Below are 27,278 nucleotides of genomic sequence, written 5' to 3'. Positions count from 1 at the left end.
CTAATTACCATAGCAGCGCTACATATATAATTAAAGGGAGTTCCATTGTTTTATTCAATGTAATTAGATGTAATACCTCAAGTAACATGAAGTGACTTATTTGGTATTTGTAAATTAATACAAATCCAAGTTATGTATTTTGTGTTAATTTGATGTTTTGTTAAAATTGTCCAAAAGCTATGTTAGAGGTGAGCTTGTATCGAGCGACGTTAAAGCTCTTTTATAATATTTTAGTTGCTTAAATAAGCTTCTTTTTTGTACTGTTTTTCTTTTACATGTATTCAATACTCAATATGTGCCCATAACTTATGTACATTTATTTGTCGGTATCATAGAACTTGTAAGTTACAACATTTTAGATATATGCATTCAATACCTAATATGTGCCCATAATTTATGTATATTTACCTGTGTGTATCATGGAGTTTGTATAATCATAACACTTTATACATTTATTTCCAGACTACCGTATATTTGAAGTCTAATATAAGAATACCTTATTATTATTATTATTATTATTATTATAAAAAGAGAACATCAGCATACAGGTACAAACATCTTTGCAATTTAACGTATATAATTTATTCATCAAGTGTTATTTATGTTTCATTTACTTCTGTGGTAACCTTAGTTTTTTAACCATTTGTGTATGTATGTTTATTTATATGTTATATTTGTCATTCTAGCCCCTGAGGCAGCCCCAAGTGGGGCGAAACTCGGCCCGAGTCGGGCGTTTATACGAATTCTTGTCTCCACTCAAATAAAGAAACATTTGGACTATTTCTGGTGTCTAATCCATATTCTTGCCTACACGGCATTCTTAGACAACCTACCCTCTTGCTTCATCAGTAAATTTTATTACATTACATGAATATACATTTCTAAAAAAAATATCCAATAGTATAGTTAACTACTTGGCGGTTTTAGTTCCCACAAGGTATCACCATACAGAAAAAAAGAACCTCTTGAATTCCCTTTTGGTCCCTTACAATTACCCTTCACCTCTTTTGCTTTTCACTGTACCCAAAGTTTCACCTTATGTATAGGATGTAACTGGGTCAGTGAGTTCTGCTAATCATGATGAGGAGGGATCTGTTGCATCCAGACTGTTTTGCTGTCTTCTGTTCTCCACCTCTGCTCTGCTGTTTGGGCCCACACCCCTCTTGGAGGAACCAAAGCTTTGCCACCTTTCAGTAGTACTTGTTTTTTCTTTTAACTAAAAGTAGCTTAACTGTGCTGCTTCAATAATACACAGAGGTCCAACTTTAATACAAACCAATTTAAGTTTATTTAATATTAAAAGCCAATTTTATGAGACCTCTGGGAGATAGAGAGGGAGCTTTGTATTTTTCCAAGCTCTGCCTGCCTATCTCCCCGTTTGTAAGTGAGGGCTGACTTTTTATAGATAAAACATACAATGATCCCTAATAGGACTGCATAGAGTATCAGGTACCACGTGGGTCCACATCAGAGACCTATGGCTAAGCCTCCCCTGATCCCACCTCCTACCTTACGATCCAATTAGGCCTAGCAGAGACCCACATGTCTGATGATTAGTTTCAGTAGTCCACGTGTCTGGCTATCAGTCATTCTAGTAGTTCTTAGCAGTTCTGTGTTCTGTCACTCCTTTGCAAGTCGTTTGATCAGACTCCTAATCTGTGAAAACATAGTTTGGTCCATACGTTTGTTGTGACCTCATGATCCTTCATCATATCTGGCTAGGTCTGAATTCATTCCAGATGTCTCCTCGCAGCCATTCACTCTCGGGTCAGTCTGAGTTCCTTGTATGCCAGAAGTTTGAGTTAGGCTGAGGTAGCAAAGGATTCTGGGGTAAGCTGAGTGAACCAAAGTCCTGAGCCAACGTCTTCATGTTAGGCAGCCCATATATCATACCGCTGGGACAGCACCTTCTGGGGAGATACAACTCCACCTCCTGATCCGCTACTGGGTCCATGCCCTCCTAGAGAACCAAACTCCTCCCAATTCACTGCTAGGTTCTACATCCTCCTGAAGCACTAAACTCTAACTCCCAATCTGCCAGAGATTTGATTGAGTTGAACTTCAAGGCTTCATACAGATTCCTTGGGGTGCAAGAAATTTCTTGCCAGAGAAGATAGTGATTGCAGGGGAAGGATTTCCAACTTGGAGGGGTTTAATTTGAGTTTACAGTTACTAAGCCACCTGGCTTTCTCAATGGAGAAAGTTTGGTCAGATCCAAATTTTACACAGAGTTGGATGTCATCTCCGAATAGATGGTATTCTGTGCTGTAGGACTAAATAGGTCACAGATTGGACGCATATAAATGTTGAAAAGAATCAGAGAGTATGGTGTGGACAGACAGAGAAGGGTGGTTTGACTGGTGGACATGTACTGGGTGCAGGAGAGAAGACAGTAAGAATGACCTATGGAACTTTCATTGCTTTCACACTTCTTCTTTTGGCCACAGCTGCACTGCCTGATCCACATTGTACATTTAAATATGGCCTGGCTAGTTGTGATCACAAGCTGCCATGCTTTGGTTTTTAATTTTGTCAACTTGGTGGGGTGATTTTTGTTGAGCTGAGCACCCACAATTATTTTGAAAAATTGCCTTCTTTCTTTATCATCCTGCTAGACAAGTCATTACATTTGGGATTTTCCTCCTCCACAGCTGACTGAGACAGAGGACACTCATTTTTCATGACCTCACTCGGAGTTATAAAGGAGGTGTGGCCCTGGCCATTACCAATAGTACTCTGTCTCCAGCAATGCGGACACATAAAGAGGATGTAGCTCCCAGAGTCGGGGTGGACCCTGTTGAGACCTTGTCTCTACTGGGACAAGTACCCCTCTGGGTTACTTCTCCCAGTTGGAGCAGTTTCCCAGTTTCCCTGGTCGAACTCCTGGGTCATCCCAGTGGTAGCAGTTCCCAGGCCCTGTCCTGGATGAGTTCCTGGAGGTTCCTTTTGTGTATGTGTAAAAGTTCCAGATAATGGTGCATGATCCAGTTCTCTGCAGGGGCTGTAGTGTCCCCAGAGCACAACAGGATTCGCTTACCTTCAGAGAGTGGTTCCTGGATTCTCAGGAGTCTTGCAAAGCGCACTCGCTCTCTTCACTCCTTCCTCGCTCTCTTCACTCCTTCCTCGCTCTCTTCACTCCTTCCTCGCTCTCTTCACTCCTTCCTCGCTCTCATCGGTGAAGGAGCAGCAGAAGTAGGTAGAACCCAGGTCCGCTACCAGCAGGCAGGGGCCTTGTCTAGAGGTGGTAAGTAGTGGCTAAGCCAGTTTCTTTGTGGATATGCATATGCTGGAGAGAAAGTAGCAGCGAAGATGTAACACCCTGCTGTTAGACTATTGTCCTGGTAGTTTATAGCAATAAGTGCTACATTTATGTGATATACTTATGAGTTTTCCAAGCAGGCTGGGTAAGGCCTGTAAGAATTCTGCAAGGCTAAACATTACTCAGCGAGGGTGTGATTATTTGTAGGGACATGGGTTAATTAAGGTGGCTCAGCTAACTTAGAGCTGGTAAGTCCTTTATTAGCAGTAGCCCTGCTCATCGTATTACCTGTTGCAGTGTGGCTCAAATGTTGCTCAGGTACAATGCCCTTCAGCAAATTTGTAGCTTAATAAGCTAAAATATTAAGAAAGTTTGTAACAAATCCCAAGACAAAAGGAAGAGAGCATTTGTTAACAAGTCTGATTAACCCCAGCTGCAGGTCAAGACTGAGGGGAATACCCCAACAAGCTGCCTAACCTCTTCCTCTACTATTACTGGGTTGGTGAAAGCACTTGCCTACAAAACAGGCATAACCTGATCCTTAAGGAAATAATTTAGAGTCTGCTGCTCTACAATGGGCACATAGCAAATATTAAGGCACTGATAGTGGAGCCAACAGAAATATAAGCACCTACAGGCTCTTCTTAAGGGGTAATGGTTTGAGGAGAAAGCAGATTGTAGCAAGCAGGTTAGTCCTGCAGGCTCCACCTGCCCAGGGAGCAAGTAGTTCACCCCTACATGCTCCTTTTGAATGTTAATACCCTGGCTCTGGAGCAAGCAGGCTCAGTCCTGTATGTGCCTCTTGAAGGTTAACGCTTTGTCTGTGGAGTAAGCAGGTTCAACCTGGCAGTCTTCTTTTAAAAGATGGTGAATTCTAGTTGCTCCTGGGAGAAAAAATGCCATGCTTTGATTCTGATTTTCTAGCGGGAACATTCTCCCAGAGCCTGCCCTGGTTGAATCCCTGGAAGGTAATCCCACTACTCTTAGGAACCCAGGTCCTTGGGAGGGACTGGGGAGTCTCTGGAAAGGGGATCCTGGATGCTCATGAAACCTGGTAGCACTTTGTTTAAAAATGAAAAAAAGAAACAGAAGTTAGACTCTCTTTTTTTTTTTTCTCTTTGCCACTATTCCTTCTCAACCCCAACCCACCTCTCTCCCTCTCACTGGCAAAGGAACAGAAAAAGTAAGTAGGAGCTCTGTCTATCAGCAGATGGAGGCTTTCGGGTGGTGGTCAAGTAATGTTGAACCATTTTTATTGTTGGTGGGGAGAAAAGAGTTCAAAGCTGGACTATCTGATATTATCTTTTTCCTTAGCATTCAGACAGGTTAATATATGACCAATGCATTATGCACCTCTACCAGCAGATGGAGACTGAGCAAAGCTGACGTCAGCCTGCCAGTATTCTCTGTCTCCAGCAGATGGTGGACATGCATCTCCCCTACTGGGGATTGCTTAAAAAAAAAAAGTAAAAGGAGAAAATAAGGTAATTAATTTGCCCCACTCTTCTGTGGTGATAACTTATGGTCCCTCCCTCAGTTGCGTTTTCATGCAATATCTGCGGATCCCTCCCTTACTAGAGAGTGCCACGGTCTGGTAGCTGGTTTTCCGGTGTGGACTTAGCTGTAGAGAGAGAAGCAGCTGAGAGCTAGTGAGTGCAGGAAGCTGAGCATGGCAGTGAAGGCCTTTGCCCTCTTTCCCCCCCCCCCCCCCCAGCTGGAAATCACTTTTATACTCAGCCTGGACAGGCTGAGCTCAGGTAAATAGTAAATATTTAAAAAAAAGAAAGGAGTGAGGGATTCCATTCTTTTTCTGGTCTCTGAGTCTTGGTGCGCCGATATGATGTCCATGCCCTCCTCTAGGGGAGCTTGGAGGTTTGTGATTGCTTGGCGGGTTGAGCAGCCTTTTGGCTAGGCCCTCCTCTCAGGTTTTGTTCAGATGCTGTTGCAACATTGACGAACTTTTCTATGTGCAAGTCTGCCGTGAAACAGAGTCTGAATGTCAGTTCGCGCTTGAACGCCCAAGTGGGGGCTCAGCTGGGCGCTCAGGTGGGCACCTACATTTTGGGCGTCTGTAGTGTGCGCTTATTGGATAGAGCTTGATTTTGGACACCCTGTCCAGTCTCGCTTGTGCGGATGCGCAAATGGGCACACAATTGTCAGACGCCCTTGGGAGCTTGCTGCTAGTGGTTGTTTACCATGGCACCAGTAGCAAAGAAGCCAAAGCGCCTTACCTTTTGTGCTGCTTACCCTATTCAGGTATTTCAGCATGGTGTCCCCTCTAACTTATGTCAGCACTGCTTGGAGGCTCAGGGAGAGTTGTCTCCGGCTGATTTTGCTGAGCCCGGCCCTTCCCAGCATAATGCAGGAATGGGACTGGGGGGTGGGGATGGGGGGCGGGGATTTGTCAGAGGTTTCACCTGGTTTTGGGGCTTCCATAACTGATTTGTCATCAGGGGAAAGCAACTCAGTGGGCACAGGACTGATGCCCCCTGGGTTTGGTATGGATCCTTCTGCCCTTTCTTGGGTGGAATTCTTTTCAAGGGCTGTAGTCCTTTCTTCAGGCACAGTTGGCGGAGCTGGCCAAACCTAAGAGTTCAGGATCGCAGACTGTGGATCCCTGCATGCCTGGTGCCATGGATAAGCATTGGAGTATGTCTAGACCTGCTGTGGGTCACGCTGATAGGGATCCAGATGGCAAGGTTGATGAAGGTGATCCTTACTCCCTGGAGGATGAGGAAATTCCTCTGGGGTTGGAGCCATATAGAGAAGAGTTGCTGGCTCTGATCTCTCAGACACTGAAGATGCTAGGGATGCTGGGTGCTGATTCCATGTTTGAACCAAAGAAGAATCACATTTTAGTTTCTTTGCATAATGCATTATGGATGCTATTCAATAATTGATCTTCAATGGAGTGCCCCGGAAGCTATTTTTAAAGGGGGATGAGCCTTGGAAGTGCTGCACCCCGGATCTGGTGGCGAGAGGGCAGTTGCACTTTCTGAAAGCAGATGTGCTGGTGTGTGCAACACCAAGCGGATGACTACCCTTTAGAAGGGGGAGCAACATTGAAGGATGCGCAGGATAGGAGAACTGAGACTATCTTTAAGCAGGCCTTTGAAGCAGTGGCAATGAATTTGCAGATAGCCTCTTGCTGCTCCTAGGTGGTCCGCTCTTGCTTGCTTCTCTCTCAGGAAGTCGATGAGCCTAGTTTGAATTCCAGGGTGGTGATTGGAACCAGCAGCCACCTTTTTGGCAGTTGCAGGCTGCGACCTGGTCTGCACTTCTGCCAGAGGGGTGGCATTGGTGATAGCAGCCAGGTGTCAGCTTTGGCTGAGGAACTGGTCAGCTGATACAATTTCAAAGTCTAATCTTAAGAAATTGCCTTTTAAAAGATCACTCTTATTTGGGACTGAGTTGGAAAAATAGCCAGTAAGTGGAGTGAGTCCCAGGTTCCTCGGTTACCAGAAGATAAAAATCAGATGTCGCCCTCGTTCACGCAAGAGGTCATGCTAGAGGTTTCAAACATTTTCAGCCCTACAGAGGAGTGGCTTCTCAGAGGGCTTAACCTTTGGGTAGGTCTCGGTCCTTCATCTCAGGCAGCCCAGATGGGGCGCACACTCGAGCAGTGGTGCCCCCTTGTCCCCTCAATGAGGATGTGCCAACCCATCCCCAAGAACAGGAGATAGGGAGTCGCCTGTCTCTTTTTCATCGGAGGTGGGTCGGGATCACATCAGACCAGTGGGTTCTGGAGGTGATAAGAGTTTGGAATCTGGAGTTTCTCAGTGTTCCTCAGGACGTTTTATTGGTGTCTCCCTCTTCTACGCTGGAGTACAGAGGAGTTTCTCTGAAAGCCCGTTCTGTTCGGTTTGCATGTTTGTGATTCGTTGACTTCTTGCTGGGTCGAGTGGTCTGAATGATGTTGGACTATGTGATGATGGTGACTTACATCAATCACCGGGGAGGAACCAAGAAGCTAGAAAGTGTCACAGGAAATAGCCCAACTAATGGAATGAGCGGAAGTACATCTTCAGGAGATCTCAACCTCACACCATTGCAGGAAAAGACAATGTAAGAGCCAACTTTCTCAGCAGACAGAGTCTGGGTCCAAGAGAATGGGAATTCTCAAACGAAGTGTTCCAGCTGATAGTGGGCTGTTGGGGCCTCCCGTTTCTAGACTTGCTGGCAGCATCACACAATGTGAAGGTTCCTCGCTTCTTCAGTCGCAGGAGAGATCTGAAGTCTTTGGGCATTGATGCTCTTGTGCAGGAGTAGCCAGAAGGCAAGCTTCTATATGCCTTTTACCCTTGGCCCATGTTGGGCAGAATAATTTGGAGGATCGAGAGATACACGGGGTTGGTGCTTCTGGTAGCACCAGATTGGCCCAGGAGGCTGTGGTATGCAGGGCTTGGAGGCTCCTGGTGGACTCTCCTCTCCAATTACCAGGCCACAGGGATCTGCTGTGGCAGGGACCTATTCTTCATGAAGATCTGACTCAAATTTGAGAGGGCTCGGTTGCTGAAGCATGGATATTCCACTGCTGTGATTTCCACCGTGCTTCAAGCTCAAAAGTTCTGCACTTCCTTAGCCTATGTTTGGGTTAGGTATGAGAAACAAGGGGTTCATCCTTGTTTGGTTAAGATCCCGCTCAGTTTGGATTTTTTGCAGGATGGGTTGATTAAGGGCTTGGCCCTTAATTCCTTGAAGGTACAGGTGGTGGCTCTTGCCTGTTTCCAAGGTCAGGTGAATGGTGAACCTTTGGTGGCCCAGTTCTTGAAAGGGGTGAAGCATCTTCATCCCCCTTTGTGGTTGCCGGTGTCCTTGTGGAGTCTTAATCTGGTTCTGGATTTTCTGGTGGGTCCCACCATTTGTCCACTGCATAGCTTCTCCTTGAGGTTACTTTCTTGAGGATGATGTATTGTATGTAGAGTTTCCGAAATGCAGGATCAGTGTTGCTGGGAACCGTTCCTGCGAGTGACTCCGGGAGCGGTCCAGCTGCAAACTGTTCCGTCCTTTTTGCTGAAGGTGGCACAGATTTTCACTCAAATCAATCGATTTCCTGCTGACACTGAACAGGGAGAGAGATGCAGATGAATATTTTCTGTTACGAACCTTGGATGTCAAGCGGCATATGAGGTATTTGGAGGTTTTTAAACCTCTCAGGAAGACGGACCAGCTGTTTATACTCCGTGGTGGGGGTAAACAGAGTGAGCAGGTGTTGCAGGCTGCGATAACTTGCTGGATTAAGGAGGTTATCATGGCTGCGTATGTGGATGCTGAGCAGCTGTTCCCTAGTCAGGTTAAGGCTCATTCCATTAGGGCTCAGGTAGTATCATGGGCAGAGATTTTATTTATTTATTTATTTTTTGTTTTTTATATACCGGTCTTCTTACATTGTATGCAAATCAAATCGGTTTACAGAGAACAAAGTAACTTGCTTGGTAGCATTACATATAACGAAACAACTCTTAAATAACAGATAAATATATGAGAGAAAACATATAATAAATAATTAAAGGTATTAGGAGATAAAATTCCTAGAAATACAGCTGCCTTGAAATAGGCTGATGAAACCTTGAAAAAAATACAATTAACTTACATGTGAAAGAATCGAGCGCAATTATACTGGGTGCAGGGAAGAAGAGAAAGGGAGGACATAGGGATGAGGGGAGGGAAAAACAGTTGGTCTAGAGCTTTAGGTGGGGGAGGGGGTGGAGTTATACTAAATTAGAACGAAGCAGTGCATGATTGCAAGTTGTACAAATAGATTAAAACAAATTAGATGACATGAGTTATACAATTGTATAACCTGAATTATACAAATTGGAATGGAGCAGAGCGTGATTGCAAGTTATAAATAGAGCGAGGCAGAATATAATTGCAATCTGAGGGTGGCTTGTGAGTAGTCAGGGAAATGCTTGGCCGAAAAGCCAGGTTTTCAGTTTTTTCTTAAATGACTGGTGGCAAGGGTCTTGTCTGAGGTCCGGCGGAAGAGCATTCCAAATGGCAGGACTTGCGGTGGAAAAAGCCCTATTCCTTAGTGGATTTTTGGCTTGAGGGATGGACAGGGAGCCTTGGTAGGCTTTTCTGATTGGTCTTGTTGATGAAATGGTATGTAGCTGATGGGAAAGATCGATTGGAGCTATGTTGTTCAAGTGTTTGTGTATGAGGGTCAGGACTTTGTAGATGATTCTGAATTTAATTGGAAGCCAGTGGAGATTGTAGAGTATTGGCGTGATGTGGTCTCTCTTAGTAGATTTGGTTAAGATTGTTGTCCTCCCATTGAGATTTGCCGAGCTGCGATGTGGTCCTCCTGTACACACCTTTTCCAGGCATTACCAGCTGGATGTGCAGGCCCGGGAGGACGCAGCCTTCGCACATGCGGTGTTAATTGGACTGCGGGCAGCCTCCTACCCTATTTGGGAGTAGGTTTAGTACATCTCACTGGTTGTGGATTAACCTGTCTGTATGCTAAGAAAGGAGAAATTACTACTTACCTGATAATTTCCTTTTCATTAATGAAGGCATGTTAATCCACCTTCCCGCCCTTGGCTGCTGGATAGTTGTGCTATTGTCTTCCTGATTGGCTGCGTTTCTGTTGGTTACTGGTAAATGTCAGATCCAGTCTGTAGATTAGTGATATTACACTCCTTGTCTGAGCTCAGTGTTTTCCTGTTAACTGAGTATTTGAATGGTTGTCTGTTAATGGTTATGATCATGCATTGTTTAGTTGTCCACAGTTGGCTTTTGCAGAGAATACTGGTGGGCTGATGTCAGTGCAGTGGTATATATACCATGACCTCAGCTTTGCTCCGTTTCCATCTGCTGGTAGGGGTGCATAACTCACTGGTCATGGATTAACCTGTATTCATTAAAGAAAAGGAAATTATCAGGTAAGTAGTAATTTCTCCATGTCTGCTCTGAAGTGCCCACAGCTGAGAGAGAGTAATAACTGAGAGTGCTTATTTACTGTGGGGGAAGGGAAGCCCAACTCCCCATGGTGGTGCTGGTTGCTGGCTGTCTCTGGGGCACTACAGTCATAGGTGTAACCTTGCATTATGTGCTCAAAGTGCCCTGTAGCATAATACCACTATGAGATTCACCACTTCAGGCTGTGGAAAGGTCGAACTGTAGATTCTGCAGTTCATGGGCTAACCTAGCAGTAAGATTAAGACACCTCAGATTTACTGAAGGAACAGATACTAAACATTTTACAGTGCACTAGTTAATTGGTGATTAGCAGAGCATGGTTATCTCATAGCTTGGAAACCTTTCAGTCTATAACAGTATACCTCAATATCCCTAAGGGGCTATAGAGTGACTCTACTGCATGAGGGCAAGGAATGTGGTTGGTCTAGAGAATGGTACAAATGATTTGCCTTTGGCTGCGTCTTATCACATTATCCTTAATTATTAGCTAAGGCTTAGTTAACTAAATGCAATGAGTATATATGAGTTCACTGGGGAAACAAATAGCTCCACACTAAAATAGGAGATGAAAAGTGGGTACCCAGTTACACATCCTAAAAGTATTTAGAGCTAACCTGAAGTGGAGAGTTTAAAAGAAACAGAGCTTATCTCAGTTGTTAACCAGACTTACAGTATTTATTCCTCAGCTGAAAGAATCAGCTAAGAGATTATTTTGCTTTAGAGAATGCTGTAGCTGAGCTGTTGGCCACTCCTTCAGTGGTGGCTAGCAATCTCTGCTCTAGCAGCTCTTAAAAAAGAATGTGCAATTCATAACCCTTCAGTGCTACAGGTTCGGGTTTACACATGTTTAAATAAACTTGGAATACAGGTGGGAGCTGAGAGTGCGCCAGCTGTGAAGTCAAGTGAGTTCCCAGTTTCTTCTGCCTCAAGGAAAACCTAGCAGAATATCGTTAAGGTGAAAGGTCTGTCATTTGGTCCTTCAAGCTAAGTAAAAGCAATTGAGAGGAGAGCAGTTTGTCTGATCAATGGCAGACATAGCTGATTTGAAACAATGCAGGACCCTCGGGGGAGGGGAATTTCCTGTTCCTTTCGAGGACATACTAGGGCCAGCCGCAGGATAATATCTGGGGAAAACCTCCTTCTCCCGCCCCCCTCCCCCCCCCCCCCCAAAACAAAGGCTCAGAATGACTATAAAGTTCCTTGGCAGGGATCCCTTGCCTCAGAGTTTAAGGTTAATGCTCAAAGCTTATCTAGCCATGAAGTGACCTATGCATTCTAGTGTCTCTGGTCCCTAAGGATTAATATTCGCCTCCCAAGGTCAGCCAACAAGGGCCGAGGGTAAATTCCGAATCCTCCTTAAGGGGACCCTCAAGCCCCATGCCTCCGGGCCACTCTGAAGGAAGAAGGGGGGGAGCAGGCATTAGACATCAGGGACTCTACTAAAATATGCCTGTCCCAGAAAAAGGGAACTGATAGCCCTCATTTCCAAGCTGAGAAGCCACCAAGGACATCTCCCTCAAGAGAGGGTACTTACTGAAGTAGATACCAAAAAGGCAGGTCACTTTATCTTCCATAGCCTCAGGTATAACCTAAGGGCCTGATTTACTAAGCTGTTTTGAGGGAAGAGTATTAGGCAAAGCTATCTTCTGCCACAGAAGGAGAGGAATAGCTTACTCAAATCTCCCAAGTGGGTGCTTGGTCTCGGCAGGCATGCTCAAGACCGGCATCATGGTAAAAGAGGGGATCGGCACTGAAGGTCAGAATTTTGGAGGGGGAGCCTATAGCTCTTCCTGAGTTCACTGGCTTCAAGCTTAAAGGCATCTCTGAAATAGGCCCTTTTAGGCAGGGTTCTGCAAGCTATATTGCAGAGGCAATGGGGCCTGAGCCACTCAGCATGGAATTCAGTAGATTCCAGTCATCTCAGATTCAGCCTGGATAGAAATAACCATAGCATTCTGGACAAGGGATAGGTACAACCTGGAGAGGATATTCTTAAGAATTCTAACCTCAGAGGCCCCAAAAAGAAGAAAACTGTTTGGTACCTTTAAATACAATGTTTAAAAGGGGGTCAGCAGTTACCTACATGTGCCCCTCTTCTGGAGGGAGGCTGTGGTCAGGGATATCATTAATGAGGACAGGAGAGTTTCTGGTATGTTAACATTTTCATCTGAGCCCAATAAGGCTCTGGATGTGGGGCAAGTATGCTCAGTCCCAAATATGGCTTTCGCCTAGTAACAGCTTCTAAACCTCCACCAAGTTGTTGGTGGTGAATCCAGCAGCCCAGCATATGTAGAGCACTATGCTGCACCCATACTTAGACTTCTGGTGTATAAGCACCAAAGTAACACAGGAAGCCATCAGGCCTCCAGCATAAAATACCACCTCCTCTGACAGTCAGGTTGGGATGTGAATAGAGTAGTATATCATTCGGATGCTAAGGGCCTTGGGCAGGTGGCTCTCGGGCCTTTAAAATGGGAATCCATGAAGGGCCATTTCAGGAAGCGATCTTACTTGAAGGGATTTACTTGGCTAAGACACAACTCAGAGTAGTAGGCTCAGTCCTGCAGAGAACCTTATCTAGGAATTTCTCAAGGTCAGATTCCATCATTCCTACCCAAGCTAGTATTAGCTTTCCATGGGAAACAAAGGCCCGTCCAGCCCTCAGCAGTGGTGACTGTCAGGATTTTAAACTCGTGATTATTAAATGTATGTTTGATTCTCTTGACATACCTAACATTATAGAAGGACAGAAGAGCTGTTCTTGACACTTGGTGCCCATAAAGGGGTAGGCAGCTTCTAAGGCCTCCGAACCACATGGATCAAGGACTTAATAGCATTGGCCTATCTATTACCAGGATAGCAGGTCCCATTAATGTCCTGGGCTCACTCTATAAGGCACAAGTCTTATCCTAGGAGAGGCACTTCAGCCTCTCTAGAAGAAACATGCAAGGCAGCAGTGTGATCATTCGGGCACCTTCTCAAACACTATAGATTGGTCACACGGTCCAAGGCAGTTGCTACTAGAGATGTGAATCAGAACCAGAATCGGTTCGGATTTCAGTTCCGATTCACATCTCTATAGATGTGAATCGGAACCAGAATCGGTTCGGATTTCAGTTCCGATTTACATCTCTAGTTGCTACCTTCAAGGCAAGGATTGGCAAAGATAGCCCTGTTTTTCCCCCACCCCAGTAAGGGGAAGTTTTGGTAAATTCCGAATGTAATAACTGGTCTAGTAAGATAAGGAAGGTTAAATTATACTTACCTGATAATTTTCTTTCCTTGAATTCTGCTAGACCAGTCAAGATCCTGCCCAGGAAGACAAGGGATTGGGGGAGACTAAAGGATTTTATGTGAAGTGTGCCCAGCAGCACCTTCCTTCTGTCTGTATCCTTCCCTTTTCTTACCTGTTTTGCCTCACTTAGAACAGCTCCTGGTATGCCATAGTATATGTTTCAAGAATAAGGCATAAAGGGGTTTCCTCTGCACTCAGGCAGGCCAATTCACAGCAATGAGTTATGTATTCCTACCAGCAGATGGAGACAGAGAAAAATTGACTAATTGACATATATAGCCCTGCCCTCTCTCACATCTCTGGGGAGTTAGTGGAGGAGGCATGGGTCAGCAGGTTGAGCAACTTTCAATTAGCCCCACATTGTAGGCTCTGCAGCAGTCATTTTTTTCCTGTGTGCGCTGGCGTGTGTGCGCATACACACATTGCAGCGATATTTGAACATATGCGTGCACGTTTGTGTGTGCGCACGCGTGCATAGGCCTGTGGCCTAGATTTGGGTGTGTAATTGCGCGTTGGTGTGTGTGCAAGAGACAGTGTGGAAAGAGTCACCTTTTTGTCAGAGTACTGGTGCTGTGCACAGTAAAGTCTAAGCACTTTGCTGTTTGTGTGGCTTTGCCATATAAGAGCAATCCAGCCAACTCTCTCACTTTGCCTGTGCCAGCTCTGTCTGGAGGCTCAAGGCAATTTGCCTCATAAGGATTTTGCCGACATTGGGGCATCCCCTCAATCGCTGGAGGACTCTGTGGGATAAGGTTCAGGAGGTGTTATGATGGACAGCTCTCCTCCCCCTTGTCCAAATAGGCAGGACATCCCAGGGGGAGGGATCAGAGAGTGTTATGTTCTGACCTATGGGTCATGGTATGGATTCATCCTCTTCCCTCCTGGGTGGAATTTTTCCAGGGGTTACAGGCCTTTCTGAGAGAGCATCCAGTGGAGGCGAAGCAGCCCAGTAAGAAGGGGGCACGTCATAGTGTCCTGCTTGCCATCCAATTTGGGCAAGTACCATAGAGAGGCTAACTCTGGGGAAGTAGAGGATGAGGATTGTGACCCGTTGGACAATTCTGGTGGGAATTTGGATTTCACACCTCTAGAAGAGAGGTAAACTCCGTCTGACTTGGAACCACATAGGACTCTCTTCCGCTTCTTTCACAAAGATGAGTTGTCAGATTTGTTGACTCAGACCCTGAAAACGCTTGAAGTAGACTGGTGTGACACTACAGGATTACAAAAGAAAGATCCCATCTCGGTTACCTTGCACAAGGCATCTGTTTCTTTTCCCTCCTGGAGCCAATTCAAGAGTTAATTGACCTTGAGTGGAACACTTCAGAAGCGAGCTTTAAAGGGTGGTGATAGAACCAGGAGCCGTATTTTTAGCTGATGCAGGCCTTAACTTCGTGTGTATGGCTGCTAGAGGTGTAGCTTCTGTGATAGCTGCATCTGTTGTGGCCTCAGAAAAGGTCAACAGATACTATTTCTTGAATTTGATGAGGTTACCCTTTAAGGGTTTTCTTTTGTTCAGGAGTGAGTTGGAGAAGGTGGTGAATAGATGGGGTGAATCCAAGATTCTGTGATTGCCGTAGGACAGGAAAGTGGCGTTGCATTCTTTTAGGATGAAAGCCCGTTTCAGGGATTCCGTTATCCTTACAAAGGGGTGACGACTCAAACGTCATGTCCCTTCAGAAGATCTTGGTCCTTTCAGCCTAAAAAGCCTCAGAAGGATGCAGGCTCCGGGACCAGAGTATCTCGATTTTCACAATGAATGTGTGGGGGACTCACCTACTGGATCTGGAGATAGGCAGTCATCTATCTCGCTTTTATCAAAGGTGGGCCTAGGTTATGATGGACCAATGGGTCCTAGGAGTGATAAGAGATGGCTGTGCTCTAGAATTTCTCTGAACTCCTTCAGATGCCTTTATGGTCCCTCCATACAACTCACTAGTGAAGAGAGTGGTAATGGAAGCTTCGCTGAAAAGGCTTATAGATCTGAAGGCCATAATTGAGTATAGGATAAAAATTTAAGATTTTGTTCAAAACCTTCAAAGTTTTGCATGAAGGTTGTTTCTGTCCCCATTAAGGGTACATGTTTGTGTCTGTATATAGTGCAGCCCACCTGTGTTTACCACAGCCCCTCCTTCCTAGTACTTGTGACACTTTCTGTAACCCAGCACAAAAGTCTGAGAGCCCTACCTTTAAAGGGAGTTTGCCTTTAACAGAAGCCCCCTCCCTTCAGGTTCCCTCCTGTGTCACTTGGGTCCTGGGCTCGCTGCCATTGGTTCTCGCCCCTTACCTCAGCCTGAGGAGATTTTCTCCTGTAACACTTTCCAAGACGGTGGGTCAGTCTCAGCTAGGCCAGTAGAAGACCCACGTGCCTGTAACCTCTGTTACACGAACAGCTTTTTACGTTCCTCCTACCGCTTTAATTATAAAGACTAATCAGCTTCAACCCCACGTTCTCTTACCCTGCGTCCCAAGAAACTTCACCTCCCTTCCCCTGCCTTCCTCCAGCTACAAGGATCTCTGCCAGAGGCATAGACGTTTGAAAGCAACACTTGTAAGTAATAAGAAATTATCTTTACAATAAATGACTTCAAACATAAAGATCTTTGTTTTGAAGACTGATTGGGTGGAACGTTAGCTGCTTTGGATGAGGAAACTTGGGAAGTTTCTGTGAGACAAAACAGTAAAAAAGCTGTACAAAGGTACTGTTTTATTTGAGAAATTGTCTGCATTGGTATTGTCCTTCAAGGATGTTGCAGTTGGAACATCAATTTTTAGTAAAGATTCCTAGTATTGAGAAGGTTTGATGAAAGAGGCATGTAATCGTGCTTTCTCCAGAGCCACTCCTAGTCTGTGGAATAGCCTCCCTTGATGTTACATTAAGAGGTATACTATAATTCCTTTAGAAAAAGTTTAAAACATATTTATTTAGTACAGCATTCGCAGGCTGTGATTGACCTATTTACTGAATATATGACACCTAGGCTTGTTCAACAATAGTAATGTTTTATTTTACTGTTTTATTTATACTTGTAACTGTCATAATTTGATGTTTGTTATTTGGAATCCACTTAGAATAGGTTCTGGAAATAGGCGGAATACAAGTCAATGTAAATGAAATAAATAATTCCAATTCCCAGTTTGCAAAAGGGGCCACTATTTCTATTTATTTTGTCATTCCCAAAAAGGAAGAGGATTCCTTCTGATAGATCCTGGATCTCTGAAGGGAGTCAATCGACTTTTGTGTGTGTGTAACTTCAGCATGTAAACTTTACGCTATGTAATTATGGCAGTACAGAGAGGGAAAATTCTCAAGTCTCTAGATCTGATGAAAGCCTATCTACATATCCCAGTTCAACAGGAACATTCACATTTTCTTCATTTCGCCATTCTAGGGCATCACTATCAGTTTCAAGCCCTACTATTCGGTCTGGCTTCAGTCACCAGAACCTTCTTCGAGGTAATGATGGTAGTAGCAGCAGCAACATCTCTGTGTAAGAAGGACAGTGTAGTCCATCCGTATCTGGATGACTGCTTGATTTGAGCCAAGATTGCAGAAGAGTCAGTTGGCATCTTGCAAAGTGATCTGCTTGCTTCAGGAGCTAGGCTGGGTGGTGAACTTAGCCAAGAGCAATCTACAGCTGATACAGACCCTGGAGTACCTTGGCATGTAATTTGATATAGAGCGGGGCAGGGAGTTCCTGCCAGAGAAACATATCCAGCAGTTGGTGACTCAAGTCCAGTCCTTGAGGAAGTCTGTTAATGCAATGGTACGGCTTTCTCTACAGGTCTTGGGGTCTATGGTGGCAGTGTTGAAGGTAGTACCCTGGACATGGGCACATATGTGGCCACTTCAGTGTGCATTGCTCCCCTGGTGGAATCCACAGTCACAGGAGTACACAGTGAGGCTCCAATTGCTGAAGCAAGTGGGCAAGCAATTACAGTGGTGGAAACAAGTGACCACTTCAGGAAAGGAGTGCCTCTGGAGACACTAGAATGGTTGGTGCTCATGACAGATGTGAGCCTTCTGGTTTCGGGGGTTCACTGTCAATAGTTGATGGCGCAAGGTCAGTGGAATGCCAAGGAATGAGTAGACCATCAATTGTTTAGAAGCGCATGCAATTTGCTTGAATGCTTGCAGTTTGCCGAGCAGTTGGCAGGTCGAGTGGTGAGAATAATGTCAGACAATGCCACATCAGTCGCTACATAAATCATCCAGGCATAACCAGAAGCCATCAGGTGTCAGTGGAGATGTATGCTCTCCTGGAGTGGGCAGAGAAACCTCTCCAGGAGATATCCGCTTCTTTCATTGCTGGGAAGGACAATATGTGAGCTGACTTCCTCAGCAGACAGGTCATGGACCCAGGAGAGTGGGAGCTGGTGGATGATGCCTTTCAGCTCATAGTGTTTCGTTGGGGTTGACCATATCTGAACTTTAATGGTGAGCTCCAACAACGCAAAGGTGCCATGGTTCTACAGTTGCAGAAGGGGAGAATGCTAGGAATCAATGCGCTCATCCAGATGTGGCCACAGAGTGGGGTATTATATGCTTTCCCGCCCTGGCAGGGTAATTCGGAAGACTGCGAGTCATACCGAGACTATACTTCTATTGGCTCCAGATTGGCACTGGAGACCATGGTACTCCAATCTTCAGCGGTTCCTGGTGGACAGTCCTCTCAGGCTGCTGCTAATGAAGCATCTGCTGCATCAGGGGCTGATAGTACACGAAGACCTGAGTTGGTTTTGTCTTACAGTTTGGCCCTTGAGAGGGCTTGGCTGCTGAAGCATGATTATTCTTTGGTGGTGATTTCCACATTACTTCGCACTAGAAAGTTTTCTACCTCTCTGGCTTATATTAGGATTTGGAGAGTATTCGAGAGCTGGTGTGGGGTGAGAAATTCCACTAATTTTGAATTTTTACAGCAAGGTTTGGTTAAGGGCTTGGCCTTTAAACTCTGAAGGTGCAGGTAGTGTTATGAACCGCGCTGCCCGCGGGTTTCCCCGCGAGCAGGCCACTCACCCCATGCTGCTGTGCTTTTCTTCACCGACGCGGCAGGATGCCACCGGAGGCCTGCCCACGCGGCCCGGAGGCCGCCCGTGCTTCCACTCTTCACTGCGGTCGGAGCCGCGGACTTTTCCACCCTCCACGGGGCCGGGACCGCCCCCGACGTTGATTCTATCTTCGCAGCATCCAGGCCGCAGCCCCGGGCTGGAGTAGCAGCAGGAGCCGCCCCCGGGGCCTCAAGCAGCGGCTGGAGCCGCTGCCGATGTTGGAGCCTGCGTCCAGGCTCAGTCCTGCCTCTGTTTCCGTTCCTACGCAACTACGTCTGTGCAGGCCGCTGTCTGCGGTCCTGCACAGCTCCTGCTCTCCTCCTAGGCGCGTGGCCGCGTCTTTCTTCAATATTTAAAGGGCCAGACACAGGAAGTGTCTGGGCCCCCACCTTGATGACTGTTTCCTGCTCAGCCCTATAAAGGGCTGCTCCGTCCGTTGTTCCAGTGCCTTGCATCATCGTGAGTCTTCGCTCTGGAGGCTCCGGCCTGCCAGAGCCTGTGTAAGGTCGTCTTCTCTTCGTGGAGCTCCTCGTCATGTTCATTGTTCCATGTCAAGTCTTCGAGCCTGAGGTCCTCGTCCAGGTGTCTTCATCCTCTATGTCCTGGTGTTCCTGCCTTCCATGATGTTCCTTCCTACTCCATGCCTCATCTTTGCTCTCGAGCCTTCTGGTACCGGTAGGCCGGGAGTCCCTCAGATGCAGTACTCCTGAGAGGACTAGCCTGCCGGTGGTCGGTTGTCCTGTGCTCCTGAGCCGTCATGTCCCAGATGTGTGTTCCTGTGCTGTCCCGCTCCCGTCGTGGTCCGTGACCAGCCTTGGGGCTGTGTAGGGCGCGTAACGGACAGGGTGGTCCGCGACTCAGTCCCGCGGGTGGCCTGAGTAGGGCACCCTGAGAGACAGTGCCAATGTCCATGTCTCATGTTGCCTTCGTGGATGTCAAGAGTCTCGTCCCTGGATGCCGTTGCATCAGCCATGTGTCTTCGTCCCTGGATGCCATTGCATCACTCCATAGTCATGTCTTCATGTCAAGGCCCGCTGCCCTCAACCTCAGGCCAGGCCTGCTGCTCCATGCTGCTCGCAGCAGGTCCGAAAGGGCCTGGAATGGTCGGAGGACCATTCACCTTCCATCATCTTCAGATGTTGGCCATGGGAGCTTGCCGGCCTGGCGGAGGGTAGATTGTTCAGCCATGCGGGGCCACCGTCAACCCTTGGCTAGGCTCAGAAGGTCTGGGTCAGGCTGAGGCCCATGGGCACACGAAAACACTGTACGCAACAGGTAGCAGCTCTCATGTGCTATGGGGGATGGATTAATGATAGGCTCTTGTCTTCCCATCCAGATGTGTCCCAATTTTTGAAGGGCGTCAAGCATCTGTGTCCTCCCTTGTGTTACCGGTGCCTCTTTGGGACCTTAATCTGGTATTGAATTTTTTGGCGTGTCCTACGTTTCGGCTGCTACGTGATCTTTCCTTGCAGCTGTTCACCTTGAAAAATGTTTTTCTGGTGGCAATCTGTTTGAGGCATATCTATGAGCTACATGCTTTTTCTTGCCGAGCGCTGTTTCTGCGAATAACTCCAGGGGCAGTACAGCTTAGGACTGTACCTTCCTTTTTTTTTTTTTTTTTCCCCGAAAGTAGTATCTGAGTTTTATTTGAATCAGTCTATTTCCATGCCCACAATTAGAGGAAAGGAAATTCAGGTAAGAAGTAATTTCATCTTTCTAGTGGTCACATTGCTTTGGCAGTAGGCTATTGGTATTGGCCAAGGCCACACTTCTTTTATAGCCCCGAGTGAGGTCATGAAAAAGGTGTGTCCTCTGTTTCCATCAGCTGTGGATGAGGGAAATCCTGAACATGACGATTTAAGGAAAGAAAATTATCAGATAAGTATAATTTAATCATATATGGCCATACAGCATAAATCCATAAAATAAAGTAGTGGAAGTCTTGGGTTCAGTTAACAGTATTTTCAAAACTAGGAATCTGCGGGGCAGGAGCAACTTGGGATCATACCTGTTCTTTTCTACTCAAAGATTCCCATGGAAGGAGTAAGCAAGGTCCATTGGCAGGTGGGGGAATGTTGCAAGACTGTTTGTTTTTTCTGTGGTGTTCTTTTATTTATTTTATTTAGTGCTTATTTTATTGTATGAAACAAAAAAACTGAAATAAACATTAAATGAACCAAAACTCAAATAATCACCTCCCAACTTCCCCAAAAAATCAAAATGAAACATTATTTATTTTTTCCATGTACATCCTTAAGTATACAGTGGTTAACTCAGGTTTTTCCTTAATCGGATGTTAGATTTATTGATGCTGATTAAACCCGTTTTTACAGACAGTACGACATCTGTCTCTGGTATGAGCCTTCTTTCGTTATGTTCAGTAGATGTTAAGGGGCTAATTTTTAAAGACATTTTTGTGTGTAAAACAGTGTCATGTTTCAAAATTGTCCATTCAATACATGGGTATGTGCAGATATTTACCTGCATTATGAAGAGGTGTTCTGGGGTAAGTGGGGTCTGGGTGGGGTTTTGTTTTTTTTTTTCATTTACATGCACGCTTGTTGATTTAAAAAAAATATGCTCAGTTCTCTCGGGAAAACAACCCATACAAATTAGCAGGTGTAAGTCTCTGCAGGTAGTTTTGATGGGATAATTTTCAAAAGAGGGAGCTGTTAGAAAATTACCCTCTAAATGTCATTTAACTATTCCTGCGCTGACTTCCAGTCAAACTGGTGGGTAATTGCTCAAGCTGTACCTTTTATCTTTGATATTCACGTTCACATGGTTCTGCTCCATAGTGACAAATCTTGTTTAAAATAATGTTCAAACGTGTCTCCCCGCCCTGTTCAGTTCTCATTGTTGATGACTTTTAGGCCCAGGTTACTAACGTAAAAAAAAAACCCATTTGATTTTTCTGGTTTCTTCATTTCTTCTTTTAATGTATTTGTTCTTTTCTTGTTACTTGTCCTGTGCTTATCAATTTTCTTTAAAGGGCCTTTTTAGCTTATTCGTATTGATTGTCCCCAAATTGAAGGATGCCTGAAGAAGATTAAGGTTTGATTGCCTTAATTGTGTGTAGTAGGTGTTCTTTTTATTGCATTAATTAGAGTTCTTATGAGATGTTGTAGGTATTAATAGCATACAAGTCGATGTTTTAAATTTTGTTCAACTTTGGCCTAACAAAATAACTTAAAATTTATCCTAAAGATGTGTATGCCATATTGGGTCTTTTTCTAAGTGCTCTAAACATACAGTATAGGTTTTAGAGCAGCAAAAGCTATTCTTCCTGTCAATATTGTAGTGCTCAAAATATAGGAGTGGCAGATTATGGTAGTAGTTAGAAGAGGGAGTTGCAACACCACATACCCTAGTTTATTTCCCCTCTCTATCACTCGCTGTGATCTGTTTCTTAGGGCAAGGCACTTTTACCTTCACTTGTTGTAAGGAATGAGGTAGGCTAGAATAAGGTAAAAGTAAAATAATATGTTTATTGATATACAATCTTAACAATTCTAAGTATTAAAGGTATACAATTCTAAGCATATACAGTTCTAAGCACTAAAATATACAATTCTAAGCATATACAGTTACAGTTTTAAGCATTAAAAATATTGCTAAGCATATACATCTGTATCCATGCACAATATTTCGGCCAATACTCACAACACCCTTTTCATCAGCCTGCCTGAGAGAGAGAGCCCACCACAGGCAAAAGGAGACCCGTCCCTTTGTATGTCTACAAAGGACACGCAGCACTTTGCATGCCAACAAAGTGAAAGTAAGTTTCTCGCTCTCCCCGTCTTTCAGCCATAGCTGTTTGTCTTTTATAGCCTAATGTAAACAAGTGTGCGTGCCAAAACTAGACTGTGTGTTTGTGGGACAGGATTACTCACTATCCTTGCCAGCAGTCCCAGTCTAAACAATATCCAGACTCAAGGATGGTTTAGTCAGGTCATCTTTTCTCCAGGCCGAATGTCAGTGCTGCAGCTGATTCTGCAGTTTCCCTTACACTTGTATAAACTTACATTTAAGCTCTTTCAGACCAGCCTCGATAACCCTGCAAAATATCTTGTACAGAGCTATTTGCATTGATAGGGCGGTATAATTATTATAAATATATAATCCATTTAATTTTAAAATATCTCTGTTGCAGATTGCAATCTTTTAGCGATTTTATCTTTACTGTGAAGCGTTTCCTTTTATTTTAATAATTGTGAATCCTTATTTAGTGTACATTCCTTGGTATAATTCAAGTTGGTTGGGTTTGTTCCTTAAACCTTATACAAAGAATTAAAGCCATAGAAGATTGAAAGTTGTGACTTGACATTAACAGAGCTCCATTCATTTGAAATTAAAGCGTTGTACATTTGTAGAAGGTTCTTTAATTTTTTTTTCATGTTACACAGGTGACAACTGAAAATGACACTCAGGAAAACATCAGGATGAAGCAGACTCAGAATATAAGAAAATCACTGACTCCGGCAGAGGAAGAACCAGTTGAAGAAGAAAAACGTGTGTATTTGCCAGTTCATTTCTCTTCAATATTTTAAAGGCGGGCATGCTATATGTAAAAATATGAATGGTTACATTTTCTTTGCATTTTTTTATTTACAGTATTTATATATTTTTTTACCTATCTCCAATACTAGGCAGATTATACAATAATATACACAATTACAGTAAAACATAAAACAACAAACATACTAAAACATACAGCATAAAAACATAAAATAGATTAAATTCAATATAAAACAAATCACATCACATACTCTAGTTCAGTCCCTGCCTACTAAACAGACAAATTCAAACATCATAGCTCTTCATAAAACATGTACTCGGCATCAATAATTGTCTCTTATGACTCAAGCGCTCTGCATTAGGATCTTTGATTTATTACATCTGTCTGTTGCCATCAGATTCCCTCTCATACTCAGCATCTGGATAAATAAATTATAAACTTATCATCCAATTTACATTCTTGTTTTGAGAGTACAGGGGCCAATCATCAGAGATTCAAGAGTGTGTTATTGATGGAACTAAGAGTCTTTTTCCAATGGGAATAGGAGTGTTCTGAGATGGAGAGTCATTACATGAGGCCAACTGGTAGTGCCTTAGGTCTTTATGTTTCTACATTAGGGCCTAACATTACCTAAATGTAATTAGCTTTGAAGTGCTGAAAAAAGTTTAAAAAGTGGAATATAAAAATGTAAATAAATTCAAACTTTTGTTTGCTCTTTAGGATTCCTCCTTTAGCTCACTTACCTAGTGGGCTTGACTGAGTCTACCAGTCATAGTACAATCAATACCCTTACATTATCACTAAAATTAGCCTACCAACATTTTCTGGATTATTTGGAGCAAGCAAGTCTTTCATCCTTTTCAATCAGGATTTCAGGCACATTATAATACAGAGACTCTTGTTGGCATTGGTTGACAGTGTTTATCAAAAGCAGAAAGGGGGAGAGTTCCCTGTACATACCCGGATCAGCCCAGGTTTTACCTCCCCTCCAGCAGGCAGAGACAGATCAATTTCTGTGGACTCTGTCGTATACCCCTGAGGTGCCACCTAGAGTCTGTCAGTATTTTTCTGTCTCCAGCAGGTGGAAGAAGTGCTTCCCTGGAGTCTGAATTTTGTCAAGATTTAGTTGTTTTTGTCAGGATTCGGAGTTGGTTTTGTACTTTAATAGTCCTGATGGTTAGAAAGGGGTCAGGTTTTTGATCTTTAGGCTAGTTTCCCCTTTAGCCTCCCAGGGGGTTGTCAGGTCCTAGTGGGACCATCCCCCTTGGTATTTGAGGCTCAGGAGCAGAGGGTTGAGGACCCTGTAACTGCCCACTGAAGGTGATCCCGGGGGTCTCGGGCTCTCACCTTCAGTTAGCCCCTGCACAGTTTTAAAAGCAAAAAAAATAAAATAAAATAGGTCCTGCGCCTTTAAATTCTCCTGCTCTGCTGGCCTAGCTTGCTCTCCATGGGTGTTAGTTTCAGACTGCGGACAGGTCCCGATCAAGTAGGCCTTTGTTTTTTCACCGCTCCTCTCTTCGGCCAGGCTAAATTTAGACTGCTGCTCATGCTGCGTGCGGCAGTGTGCGCGCAGCTCTTCCGTGCCGGCATTTGCACGGGGTGTTTGTCAGGTGGAGAGGGGTTTTCGGGGTCGCTGCTCCAGCGAAATTGACGGGGAGTGGATCACGACCGCGTCGGGGGGGGGGGGCTAGCATCCCGATTTTTGACTCAGCAGGCCCCAGATCCGTTCCTGCTCAACACGGGAACGGAGACCATTTTAAGGACCATGAGGGAGCAGAAGAAAGTTGCTATGGGGGAAGGGCTTCTTCCTCCCCCTTTGTCTTCGCGGCCTAGTGCACCTGGGGGGGCCGGTTTGGATGGGGCTGTGGAGGATTTGGCAGGGAACGATGAGGATTTTCTTTGTCGTTCACCTCGGATTTTGTGCTTTTAATGCACAAAGCTTTCAAGGCTCGCAAGGCTGGTAAGTCGCAGGGGCACAAGGCAGCTCGCAAGGTACCCACGTCAGCAGTGCCAGGGGGAGATTCCTCTCCAGCCCGAAAGCGGGTTCAAGCGCCAAAGTCTGGTGGAGCGCCCAAGGAGAAACGTCTGCTTCGATCCATGGTCTGTCCAAAGGACATCACATCTTTGGATCTTTCAGATCAGGGGGAGTCTCCGCAGCCAGCTCCTGATCAGGGTCCGGAGGGGGATCCAGATACCCATACTCATCTGACCAAGCACATGGGCTCCCCTCCGGTGGAGGGGGATGACCCCAAGGTGGTTCACTTGTTCCGGAAGGATGACTTAGGCCCCCTTATTCCATTCATCCTAGACGAGCTGGGAGTTGAAGTCCCTCAGGAGGATTCCAGGTTTGGGGCTACTATGGATCTGGTGATGCTGGGACTCCGAGGTCCAGTGCAGTCGTTACCATTCCACTTATCGGTGTCTGACCTTTTATTTAAGGATGGTTAGTAGGGCCATGGATAAGTTGGGCCATGGATAAGTTGTACCTGCTCCCAGAGGTCCCGCTGGATCTTCTCAGAGTGCCTACGGTGGACGCTGCTGTCTCAGCAGTGAAGAAGAAGTCGACGATTTCGGTGGCGGGAGCCACAGCCTTGAAGGACTTGCAGGACTGCAAGTTGGAGGTACATCTCAAGAAGATTTTTGAGGTATCGGCTCTCTGTGTCCGGGCTGCAATCTGCAGCAGCTTAGCGCAGCGGGCCAGTCTTCACTGGATCCAGGATTTACAAGCATCCGTGGAACTTACTGATGCCCAGTTACAACAGGCTGGGAGGTTGGAGGCTGCGGTGGCTTACAGTGCGGTCGCGCTGTATGTTCTTTTGCGGACCTCAGGGAGGACCATCGTCCTCCCTGAGGTCCGCAAAAGAACATACAGCGCGACCGCACTGTAAGCCACCGCAGCCTCCAACCTCCCAGCCTGTTGTAACTGGGCATCAGTAAGTTCTCAGCGTGTCGACTCCTATGGTTGCGGAATTGGTCGGCGGACGTATCTTCCAAGGCGCATTTGAGTTCTCTGCCCTTCAAAGGCAGATTGCTGTTCAGGCAGCAGTTGGAAGATATGATCAAGTCGCTGGGGGAGAACAAGGTCCACAAGTTGCCGGAGGACAGGCCTAGGTCGAGAGGCTCTTTCCTTCAGAGAGCGACATTTCGGGGGAATTGACGTTTTCGCTCATCCCGATCCAACTGGTTCCTCGTTTCGTCAGGGACAAAGCCGTCAAATTACGAGGACCCAGTCCTTTTGGGGACGGTGGCCCTCCAGAGAAGGAGCCCCTCAGTCTCATGGGGGCCCCAAGCCCTCACAATGAAGTGCGGCTGGTTCACTCCTCTGTTCCAAAGATTGGGGGCAGGCTGCCTTATTCCTGGAGGAGTGGACCACGGTAACGACTGATCAATGGGTCCTAAGCATAATCAAACACTGCTACGCTTTAGATTTTTCATGGCCGATCCAAGACCACTTCATGGTTATCCCATGTGCGTCCCATCAAAAGAGGCAAGCGGTACAAGATACCCTGCAGCGCTTACAGGATCTCTGCGCCATAGTTCCGGTTCCTGACGGAGAACTCCGGCGCGGGCGTTACTCGATCTATTTCATTGTGCCGAAAAAGGAAGGAACTTTTCGCTCCATTCTCGATTTGAAAAAGGTCAATCGGACGCTGAAGGTGCGTCGGTTTTCGGATGGAAACTCTTCGCTCCGTGATACTCTCCCTTATGTACGGATGCTATCTGGCGTCATTGGACCTGACGGAGGCTTATCTGCATATTCCCATCCATCCGGATCACCAGAAATTCCTACTGTTCATGATTCTCGGACAACACTTCCAGTTTTGTGCTCTCCCATTCGGCCTCGTGACAGCACCCAGGGTTTTCACCAAGGTGATGGTGGTAGTAGCAGCGGCCTGCGGCGCAAGGGCATACTGGTTCATCCCTACCTGGACGATTGGCTGATTCGTGTGAAGTAGGAAGCCTTGTGCAAGGCCGCCATCCAGTAGGTTCTCCAGAGATTGACTTCCTTAGGTTGGGTGGTCAATCCCGACAAGAGTCATCTGATTCCTTCCCAGTACTTGGAGTTTCTGGGGGCCAAGTTGGATACGGTCTTGGGCAAGGTTTTTCTTACAGAAGAGAGGCTTTCCAAGTTGGTTATCCCGGTTGATGTATTCAAATCCATGCTACAGCCCAGGGCCTGGGATTACTTGCAGGTTCTGGGGTCAATGGCTTCCATACTTGAGCTGGTCCCG

At 45.6% G+C, this 27,278-nt stretch overlaps 1 protein-coding gene across 6 annotated transcripts in view; it reads left to right on the top strand.

Annotated features, from left to right (window-relative positions):
• TTLL8 (tubulin tyrosine ligase like 8) overlaps positions 1-27,278 on the top strand; it is a 545,909-nt gene that overhangs the window by 4,134 nt on the left and 514,497 nt on the right. For all 6 annotated transcript variants that reach the window (XM_029615311.1, XM_029615310.1, XM_029615309.1 and 3 more), the window contains exon 2: positions 22,934-23,039. In XM_029615311.1, coding sequence (XP_029471171.1) covers positions 22,970-23,039 — 70 coding nt within the window. In that variant the 5' untranslated portion in view covers positions 22,934-22,969. The remainder of the gene's footprint in view (positions 1-22,933; positions 23,040-27,278) is intronic.

The sequence above is a fragment of the Rhinatrema bivittatum genome, chromosome 9, assembly GCF_901001135.1.
Source record: "Rhinatrema bivittatum chromosome 9, aRhiBiv1.1, whole genome shotgun sequence".
NCBI lineage: Eukaryota > Metazoa > Chordata > Amphibia > Gymnophiona > Rhinatrematidae > Rhinatrema > Rhinatrema bivittatum.
This window is presented reverse-complemented; position numbering and strand designations above follow the sequence as displayed.